The 10104-nt window shown below is 63.0% G+C and overlaps 2 protein-coding genes across 2 annotated transcripts; one reads left to right on the top strand and one right to left on the bottom strand.

Annotated features, from left to right (window-relative positions):
• Positions 1 to 9: 9 nt before the first annotated feature.
• PRPF19 (pre-mRNA processing factor 19) lies at positions 10 to 4627 on the top strand. Its single transcript, XM_010564250.1, has 16 exons — positions 10 to 164; positions 322 to 471; positions 637 to 713; positions 815 to 956; positions 1117 to 1190; positions 1309 to 1371; positions 1481 to 1522; positions 1624 to 1698; positions 1995 to 2070; positions 2311 to 2420; positions 2605 to 2760; positions 2843 to 2912; positions 3092 to 3177; positions 3830 to 4000; positions 4200 to 4305; positions 4492 to 4627. The coding sequence occupies exons 1-16, from the start codon at positions 146 to 148 to the stop codon at positions 4587 to 4589; spliced, it is 1515 nt and encodes a 504-aa protein (XP_010562552.1). The 5' UTR covers positions 10 to 145; the 3' UTR covers positions 4590 to 4627.
• Positions 4628 to 5409: 782 nt separating this feature from the next.
• On the bottom strand, positions 5410 to 9452 carry ZP1 (zona pellucida glycoprotein 1 (sperm receptor)). The gene is made up of 11 exons (XM_010564352.1): positions 9293 to 9452; positions 8921 to 9042; positions 7792 to 8842; positions 7455 to 7598; positions 7128 to 7312; positions 6943 to 7040; positions 6559 to 6686; positions 6291 to 6480; positions 6057 to 6207; positions 5628 to 5712; positions 5410 to 5516 (listed from the first exon to the last, which is right to left on the bottom strand). Exons 1-11 carry the CDS (start codon positions 9450 to 9452, stop codon positions 5410 to 5412), a joined length of 2421 nt encoding a protein of 806 aa, XP_010562654.1.
• Positions 9453 to 10104: the final 652 nt, after the last annotated feature.

Genomic DNA, 10104 nt, shown 5'->3' with positions numbered 1-10104 from the left:
CGGCGGCGGCGGCGGCGGCCGCGTGAGCCGTTAGCGACGGGCCGCCGCGAACCGGAACCAAAACCAAAAAAAAAAAAATCACAATCAAACCGGAACCGGAGCGTGGTCGCCGTAGTGGGAGTACCGCGTCTTCTCGGTGTCCGCCATGGCTCTTATCTGCTCCAGTGAGTGCGGGAAGCGGACGGTGGCGGAGAGAAGCCCCCCCCCGCTGGGCTGTGTGGAGGGGGCGGTTTACCGGGTTGAGGGATTACCGGGAAGGCGGCGGCCTCTGTCAGGCCCCGCCAGGCCCTGGTCGGTGCCGTAACCTCTTCCCCTCCGCAGTTTCCAACGAGGTGCCCGAGCATCCCTGCGTCTCCCCGGTTTCCAACCACGTCTACGAGCGGCGGCTGATCGAGAAGTACATCGCAGAGAATGGCACCGACCCCGTCAACAACCAGCCCCTCTCCGAGGAGCAGCTCATCGACATCAAAGGTGACGGGGGCGGGGGTGGGATTTGGGGGGTTATGCCGGTTCGCCCCCCCCGCCCCCGGGGGAAGCACCAGAGGCTTCACCGTGTCAGGAGCGGGTCCGTGGGACGGAGGGATTGACGGGAAGGTGGAGGATGGGGTTGACGCGTTCACACTGTCTCGTTGACAGTTGCCCACCCGATCCGGCCCAAGCCTCCGTCTGCCACGAGTATCCCGGCCATCCTGAAAGCCCTCCAGGATGAGTGGGTAAGCGCTGGGTCACGGCTGGGGACGGAGCTGAGCGCTAGCGGCTGCCTGCACTGGGGCTAACGCATTTCTCCCTGCCTGACTCTGCTTTGCCCCGCTAGGATGCCGTCATGCTGCACAGCTTCACTCTCCGCCAGCAGCTGCAGACAACACGCCAGGAGCTGTCCCACGCGCTCTACCAGCACGATGCTGCCTGCCGTGTCATCGCTCGGCTCACCAAAGAGGTCACCGCTGCCCGAGAAGGTGAGGTGGGGGCTGTGGGCCTCAGGGAGGGGGAGCTGGGGAAGAGAGACCAGCGTGTGGCCCAGCAGCAGGTAGTCTTGGTAGCGATTGCTGCGCTGGTTGCCTTCTCCTTTCCCCTTCGAGCGCCTGTTAAACTCATGGCCTTTCTCTGCCTCCGCAGCTTTGGCAACTCTGAAGCCACAGGCTGGCCTCATCGTGCCTCAGACGGTGCCGTCCTCCCAGCCAAACGTGGCGGTAAGTCCCTGCTGCCCGTCTTGGCACTTTTCCCCTTGGTCCCCCGCTGCCAGTCTTCACTCATTTTCCCTGTCTTCCACCTCTGGGTGTAACCAGCCCCATTCTCTGTCCCGTACAGGGATCTGGGGAGTCCATGGATCTGGGAGAGCTTGTGGGCATGACCCCCGAGATCATCCAGAAGGTAAGGGGACTTCCACTTGTGCTGCCACAGGCTTTAGGGGTGGCTGTTCTCCAGCTTTCCCCCACGGGAGCCCCAGTCAGTCTGTGAACACCCTTCTCTTGTTTCACAGCTTCAAGACAAGGCTACGGTGCTGACCACGGAGCGTAAGAAGGTAAGCGGCCCCGTCTTGTTCCGAAGATGCTGCAGCAGCCAGGGCGTGCCGTGCCCCGAGAGAGGCCGATGTTTATCTCCCATACTGTTTTCCTTTTGCAGAGAGGCAAGACGGTTCCAGAGGAGCTGGTGAAGCCAGAGGAGCTCAGCAAGTACCGGCAGGTCGCCTCACACGTGGTGAGTGCTGTGATGTGAAATTGGGGCTCTAAAACTCCCCCCTTGTAGCTTGGCATATAGGCCTCTCCTGTGCCGCTTTGCAGCATCAATAAGCGACAGATCTGCTGCTGGGCAGAGCAAGGCGAGGGTCGTGACTCTCTGTGCCACAGCCAGCAGGGACCTGTGCTGCAGTAGATGTGGCACAGGCTCCCGCTGTTGGAATGAAACACCCTGGGCTCCCTCGCAGGCCTCTCTATTCCCTTTGGGGGCGTTTTCTTGCTTGTGGCATTAATCTGGCGTTCTCCTACCTCGCGCAGGGGCTGCACAGCGCCAGCATCCCAGGGATCCTTGCCTTGGACCTCTGTCCTTCCGATACCAACAAGATCCTCACCGGTAAGGGAGCCTCCTCCGCTTGCTGGGGACTGCTTGGTGTCAGCTAAGAGCCTGTGGCTGCCTGGGAGCAGGTCCCTTTCTCTGTGCTTTCGGGGGATAGAGGTGGGGCAAGGGGCATGAGGGATTCTCTCGCCTCATGGCAAAGCTTCTCAGGACAGTGGTCCCCAGGAAAGGTGGGTGGACTTGGACTTGGTTGGCTGCAGACTCCTGTCTCTCACCGCTCCCCACTTTGTTTTCCAGGCGGGGCTGATAAAAACGTCATCGTCTTTGACAAGAGCTCGGAGCAGATCCTGGCGACGCTCAAAGGGCACTCCAAGAAGGTTACCAGTGTTGTCTTCCATCCGTCTCAGGTGCGTTTGGCCTCTTCCCTCACAGCCAGGCTGCCCCAGATCAGGCTTTCTGGGCCCTTTTCTGGTGCTCTGTTCCGGTGGGCTCTCCACCTCCGTGCGGGCTGGTGATGGGCCAGTTCTTGCCTGTGGGGAGTGCTCTCGGATGGAGAGGTGAACGACTTTTGACGTTAACTTCCCTGTCTAGGACCTGGTATTCTCAGCTTCTCCCGATGCTACTATCCGGATCTGGTCTGTGCCCAACGCCTCGTGCGTGCAGGTCGTCCGTGCCCACGAGGGCTCTGTGACGGGGCTGAGCCTCCACGCAACAGGCGACTACCTCCTCAGCTCTTCTGATGACCAGGTGAGACCCAGCCCCACACCACAGGCCCCCTCCCCACTGCTGCTGATCTCTCTCTACTCAACGCAATGTTCCTCTCTTCCAGTACTGGGCTTTCTCTGATATCCAGACAGGCCGTGTCCTCACCAAGGTGACGGATGAGAGCTCTGGCTGTGGTAAGGCTTACGGCTAAGTATCCTCACCCCGGGGGGGCTGTCACAAGCCTGCGGAGAAGGGATTTTTCTGCCCACGGGTCCCTGGGCTCTGGGAGCTCAGAAGAACTCGGGCGGGGTGGGGCCTGCTAACAAAGTCAGAAAGTCTCCCCAACCCTCCGAATCTCCCCATGTCTCTGCAGCTCTCACCTGCGCCCAGTTCCACCCGGACGGGCTCATTTTTGGAACTGGGACGATGGACTCTCAGATCAAGATCTGGGATTTGAAGGTAAGGCTGGCCCTGGGTGTGCAGGGATGGGGGACAGGGAGGCGGTGCATTGGGGGTGTGCTCAGTTTGGTGCCCAGCAGAGTGTTCAGTCCGAGGTGCGGTGCCCGTGTCTGCTGGAGTGGGCTTTGGGGAATCTTTTCTGAGGTTTCCTCCAACAAGATAAAGCTTTAGCTCAAGAGCAGTCACTTCTGGTGCCGTAGCTGGTGATCAGGGGTTGCCTTGTGACAAGGTGCTGTTTGCTGTGTCCCCAAGAGAATCGGCGAGGAGGAGGAGGGTTCGCAGGCAGGCTGCCTGGCTCTGCTGCGGGATGAGTCTGTGCTGGATGCGCGTGGGCCTTGCTCGGTCCCACAGTTGTGAATTTGTCAGCGCAGCCGCGCTTTAGCGATGCACTGTAGCTCCAGCGCGGGAGCAGCTTCGGCTGTCAGCAGGTCAGCTCTATAGCACCGCGTCAGCCTGTCGAGCCGTAGTTCAGGGCAAGTAACGAGCAGGTGGAAGCGGCACAGTCTCCGTTCACCTGCCTGTGTTTTAACGCTGAAGCAGACTGGTGATAGAGAGTCGAGCTGCGGTTGCAAGGACCTGCTCTCTGATTTCCCGGCTGTGAGGGTGCTGCGGTTCCCTGCTGGCAGCCTGTCTCTAACTGCCTTATCCCCAGGAACGCACCAACGTGGCCAACTTCCCGGGGCACTCGGGCCCCATCACCAGCATCGCCTTCTCCGAGAACGGCTACTACCTGGCCACGGCAGCGGACGACTCCTCTGTCAAGCTCTGGGACTTGCGTAAGCTTAAGAACTTCAAGACGTTGCAGCTGGACAACAACTTTGAGGTGTGTAACTGTCCCCTTTTCCCCCCATTATGGGCAGGCTGGCAGGCTCCTCTCCCAGTGCCCACCATCCCCACTTCCGACTGCGCTCCTCTGCTTTGGGGGAGCCTGATGCGGAAGTGCTGCCCACCCTGGCACCCCGAGAGGTCGTTTGGAGCTTTCTGGGCCTGGTCTGAAGCCTCGTTCCCCTTCTCCTCCGCAGGTGAAGTCTCTCATCTTTGACCAGAGCGGCACCTACCTGGCCCTGGGCGGGACGGATGTCCAGATCTACATCTGCAAGCAGTGGACGGAAATCCTCCACTTCACAGGTGAGGGGCTGGGGGACGTGTGTAGGTTCCCTCCCGGGGAAAGAAAACACTCTCCTGGGTTTGCAGAGCGAGCTGTGGGGTGCAGGCACGGAGATGGCCGGGCTCTGCCCATGCCACCCTCAGCGGGGAGCGGGCAGGGACTAACTCCGCTCGATGCCGTAACCACGGGCTGTCTTCCCTCCCCAGAGCACAGCGGTCTCACCACGGGAGTGGCTTTTGGCCACCACGCCAAGTTCATTGCCTCAACGGGCATGGATCGGAGCCTGAAGTTCTACAGCCTGTAGCCCTGGGTGTGGGGCCGGGGTCTCACTGCCGTGCTGGGATTTGGGGTGGGAGGGTGGGAGGGAGTATCGGGGCGGGGGGGTGGGGAGGGAGGGAGGCAAGTGGTTCATTACTTCTCTGGGCTCCCCTGCTGTAGCTGTTGGCAGAGGGGAAGTTGGATGTCACCTTCCCCGTGCTTCATGAACTTGTTGTTTTAGTTTTCTTCTTTTCCAGTTTTGTGTGTGTCTTTTCTGGCTTTAGATTCTGTTCAGTGATTGTAACTGATGCAACAAAAGGCTCTAACCCTGGCGCTGGTGGATGTTTGTGGCTGGGATGTGTGGAAGGAGGGAGGGAGGGAAGGACTGTGCAGGTTTTGTAAGCAGTTATCTAGTTTCGTTATGGAAATAAAGAACTATTCACCATAGCGGTGTGTGCCAGCCCCTGTTGTCCTGGGAGTAAGGAAGGTTCCTGTGAAGGGCTAGGGTGTAGCACAGAGGCGAGGAGGCTCTGACACTGGGGTGGGCCGGGGGGCATCGCAGCCCCCAGCCAGCAGGGCTGAGGAGGGGAGCTGGGAGGAGGTGTGGGTGCTGCCAGCTCTGGGATGGGGACAGGGGACCCTCTTCTTCCCTCTCACCCCCCAGGGACAAACCACACCACTGCAGCCGCCAGCTTGAGCCGTGCTATGCACTGGTTTATTTTTCCAGCTTGCCCAGAGATGTCGGGTGGTGTCTGGCCTGAGGCAGGAGCTGCACAGAAGGAAGAGGAGAAGGAGGAGAGTGAGTTAGAGCTGGGATGAAGGGGCAGTTTAGGGAGCGGAGGAACACTTACCTAGTGCCTTTGAGCTCAGCTTCTCCGCAGCTTGGGGACCTTGGGGAAGATGACACATCCCTGGGAGGTGACCGTGCCCGTGGTTTCAGCTGTCCTCCTGTCCCCCAGAGACCGACGCGCTCCTGGGGAGGGCCAGGGGCTTGTCATGGAAAGCCGGGGCAGGCAGAGGTCCCCCCCCACACCGTGACCGGCTGCTGAGGAGGCAGACGGGAACCGGCGGCACCCAGACTTACGTGAAGGCACTCCCAGCTGGCAGGAGGGCCGGCAGGGCTCGGGCTGTGCCAGGTGGCAAACAGAAGCGCTGCACGAGATGTACACCTGAAAACCACGGGTGGGCCACTGTCAGCAGGCGACGGTGCTGGGGGCCCCAGAGAAGGTGCTCCAAGCCCCAAGGAACCCCCCACCCCAAGCAGCATGGGCTCCCCGTTGCCGTTGCGGGCCCGTGGCTGGGGACCAGAGCAGGACCGAGGCAGCAACGCTGTGCCAGCACCTCTGCACCACAGCCAGCCCGGGGGGGGGGTTTGCTCAGGAAAGGTGCTGGGGTGAGTTTTGGGGGTGTTGGGATGGGGGCTTGCTAACCAAGGGGAGGACCAGGGACGTCTGAAGTCCATGGCCAGCCCCCCTGGGGCGATGCTGCAGGGTACGCCTGGCCCCCTCCTCACCTCTCCCTCCAGCACCGCCATGGAGGGGGGCTCCACGAAGGTGAAGGTAGAGATGATGAAGCGCTGGTAGTGGCTTGGGAAGGGCAGTTGCGGCGAGGCCGGTCCCACAGGCACGAGCTGTGTCCTGTAGTTGTCCCCTGCAAAGGGGCACCTGGGCACATAAGAAGGACCCTTGGTTGGTGTGGATGACCCCCCCATCTGCCTTTCTCCATCCTCCTGTGTCCCCCTGCTCACCCATCCACCAGGATGGGCCACTGGGGCTCAGCCGCGGCGTCGGTGCTGGGGGATGCCCAGCAGTGGTGCAGGACCAGCACCAGGTTAGGGTCCGTCTTCTGCAGGAGGCGAACCTCCACGTAAATGGGGTCCCGGAGCACCCTCACCAAGGGGTAGTCGCCGTCGGGGTGGTAGGAGGTGTAGCTCTCGTCTGCAGGGAGGACGAGAGGCTGAGCGGGCTGAGGGTGGGGGGGACAGCGAAGGGGGGTATGGAGAATGGGCGACTCACCAGTGGCGATGCGTAACTGGAGCCTGAGTGGCCCCGGCATGGCCAGGGGGGCGGCCGTGGGGGGCATGGCCACCTCCACGCGGAGTGGCAGGAGGTCGCTGGCGTTGTAGATGCAACGAGCCTGGAGGCTGAGGGGAGCAGAGCGGACTTGGATGCCCCCCCCACCCCATGCCCTCCAGCCCCCTGCAGCATCAGCTTCCCCCAGCCCAAGGAGGGGTGGACACCGCTGGGGCATCTGCTGTGGGGGTCCCCGGTCCAAGCACCGGCAGGAGCAAGGAGTGGGGGAACTGCTCCAGTGGGGAGCTGCAGGCAGAGGGAGAGCCGGACGGGCTTTGCCAGGGCGGGTTCCGGCTCTCTGCCTATCTTTGCCCACCCTCCCCTTACATGTAGATGCTGTCCCGGGTGATGGAGCCGCGGGGGGAACCCTGGACGTCGATGGTGGAGATAAGCTGGTTCTCATAGATCAGCCGGTCCTCGATCACCTGAGGTAGACATGCACATGGGGTCAGGGTCCCCATCTGCGCTCTGAGGGGGGCCTCAGGGAGGGTGGGGGGGTGTCACATCCCTACCTGGACGGTGGTGCCGCACTGCGTGACGGGGAAGCGGAACATCACGAAGGTTTCCGTCACCCTGACGGGCTCGCAGCCGGCCTGGGTGCTGGCGAGGCGCACGCTGTCCAGGTTGTAAGGCTGGGTGGTGAGGCCCCGCGGCACCACCAGGACGAAGTGCCCGTCCAGCAGGCACTGCACAGTGGCTGCAGCACGAGGGAGCGATTCCATCAGCCTGAGCAACAGGGATTTGCAACCACCCCCCCACCACCACTTCTCCACCCCGGTAGGTGCTGGCCAAGGCGGTCGGCGATGGGGCATCCCCAGGGACCCCACCGAGCATCCTACCTGTGTTGCCGTAATAGCAGGGTGCGATGCGGTCCATGTCGTCGTAGCAGCAGCCTGCCTGCAGGCATGCCTCCCGGCCCTGCGGGGCCACGCAGGGCATCCTCCCCACCGCCACCTGGCACTGCTCCCTTGTCAACTGGGTGCCTGGGGTGGCAGAGACGGGACGCTGCCCTGAGCATCCCCCTCAGCATCCCCCTGACCTGCCCACCCAAGCATCCCCCTGCCAAAGCATCCTCCTGCCTGCCCCAGGCGTCTCCTCACAGCTGTGATCTGCTGCTCCGGGCACAGGGAGGACCCAGCCCCGGCTGCAGCTCTCCATCCCGTCACGTTGGCTTACCTGCCCCTGCTGAGTGGTAGAAGAGAGCCGTGGATTGCAGTAGACTAGGCTGGGATTGAAGCCCAGGATGCAGCAAGCCAGGCTGGGCTTGGGGCTGGAGTCCTGGGCGCACCAGCCCCGGCTGGGGCTGAACCTGAAGTCCAGGACGTACAAAACCTGGTCGGGACTGGAGTCCCGGGTGCACTAGACCCGGTCGGGGATGACCGGGATGTACCAGCCCAGCTTGGCTCTGGAGAACCGGGCGTACCAGGCCAGGCTGGGAGCCAGGGTGAGGCAGCCCAGTTTGGCTCTGGAGCCCAGGGTGGAGAAGACCAGCTTGGGAATGGGTCTGAAGGCTGGGGTGAGCTAAGCCCGGCTGGGTTTGGGGCTGAAATCCCGGGCGTACGAAGCCTGTTTGACTTTGAGCACCAGCGTGCATTAAGCTAGACTGGACACCGGCATGCACCAACCCAGGCTGGTTTTGGGGCACAAGCCCTGGACGAAGACGACCTGGTTGGGTTTGAGCCCCGGGGTGCACCAGCCCAGCCTGGTTTTGGGTCTGAAGCCCTGGGCGAAGAAGACCTGGTTGGGTTTGAGCCCTGGGGTGCAACAGCCCGGGCTGGGCTGGGGACTGCATGCCCGGGCGCATTAAGCCCCGCTGAGGTTGGTTGATGGGGCGAACCATGCCAGGCTGGGGCTGAAGCCCTGGGCGAACCAGGCTGGGCTGGGGTTGGGGCTGCAGCCCGGGGTGCACCAGGACCGGCTGGGTCTGAGCCACAGGGTGAACCTGCTCCGAGTTGGCTTGGGGAGAGAGCTGGCGTCCCGGGAGGGTGAGGGTGGACTGGGACGTGTGGTGCAGGAGGCCAGGCTGGGACAGGGGGACAAGGACATCAGTCTGGGTCTGGTGGACATTGTTGCCCCGACCGGCCCGGTGCTCGGTATGCGCATTGCCGGCCGTGAGGATCTCCTCGTCGCCCGGCTGCGGGCAGGTCATGTTGACTTCATAGGAGGCGGCCAGGACCCCGCTGAGCAGCATCTCCTCCAGCTGCACCCTCAAGACGTAGCGGTCCTCCTGCGGTGGGACGGGAGGGACAGTCTCCCCCAGCCTGCCGGCACCGGGGGGGGACCACGGGTGGGACGGGACCCTCACCTTCACCAGCACGTGGCAGCCCTCGTAGCCGGAGGAGAAGATGACGGCGCCGTCTGCCCCGGCATTGAGCCAGTGGAGGCAGATGGAGCAGTTGGCCACATCAAAGCGGGTGCCGAACTCGTCTGTGGGGACACCGTGGCCATGGGGGGGGGGGAGGCGAAGTGGCACAGCTGGGTGCCGTGGTGCTCCCAGGGGAGACAGGCGCACAGAGACCCTCCCCGGTAGCATGGCCCCTCACCAAAAGCTCATTCAAGCCATTGGGCTCATCCCATCAGGGCACAAGCACCCTGGGGTTTTGGGGTAACCCCACAGTGATCCAGCACACGCCACCCCAAGGAGACCCGGGTCGGGGGGGACCTCATGCCCACTCACCCATGACTTTGAAGCGGACGGTGCGGCCACGGGTGGGATACGCCTGCAGCTGCATGCCATAGTCCCCGCAGTCGTAGCGGTACCGCAGGAGCGAGAAGGCGGCTCCCGGCCCCAGGGGCAGGAGGAGAAGCAGCAGGAGGAAGGAGCAGCTCCGTCCCATGGCGGTGGCAGCAAGTGAGTCCGGAGCATGGGGCTCTCCGTGGCTTGGCACTGGGGGTCATGGATTTATACCCGGCCGACTGGGACATGGTGGGAGGGGGGGGAATCAGATGACCGGTGGGGCCGTGTCGGGACGGTGCCTCCTGCCCCGTGGCGGGGGGAATGAGCTCTGCCCCAGGGCTCCTCGCTCCCCTGCCACCAGCGACCTCGCTGCCCTCGGCCCCGTGGTCACCTCCTGCAGCCGTGCCAGGGTGACCGGGGAGGAACCGAAAACTGGTCAAAGCAGCTGTTTGTTTGTCCTGCGATGGGAGAGACTGTCCTTGCGAATGGGCAACGGAGACGGCACCGGCCAGGATGCCCAGCTGGACCAAGCCATGCGGGCAGGAGGAAGGGGCTGGCGTGTGCCCACCTTCCCCCTTGGCGCACAGCCTTGGGGTTTGCCATGAGCCGGTGGGGATCAGTGGTGGCATTTGGCTCCCCTATGGACACCCCTCTGCCAGGGCAGCCATGGGACCGGGAACCTGCAGAGGGACTGGGGGGGGGAGCACAGCAGCACAGTCCCAGTGAGGTCTGGGGGCTGGGGAATCAGAGAATTGTCCCCAAATACGCACCCCGTGGCTGCACACCCCAGCTCTGCTCCACTGGCAGTGCCA

Source organism: Haliaeetus leucocephalus, unplaced genomic scaffold (assembly GCF_000737465.1).
Source record: "Haliaeetus leucocephalus isolate CR32 unplaced genomic scaffold, Haliaeetus_leucocephalus-4.0 Scaffold177, whole genome shotgun sequence".
Lineage (NCBI taxonomy): Eukaryota > Metazoa > Chordata > Aves > Accipitriformes > Accipitridae > Haliaeetus > Haliaeetus leucocephalus.
Note: the sequence above shows the minus strand (reverse complement) of the source record. Positions and strands in the feature narration are given on the sequence as shown.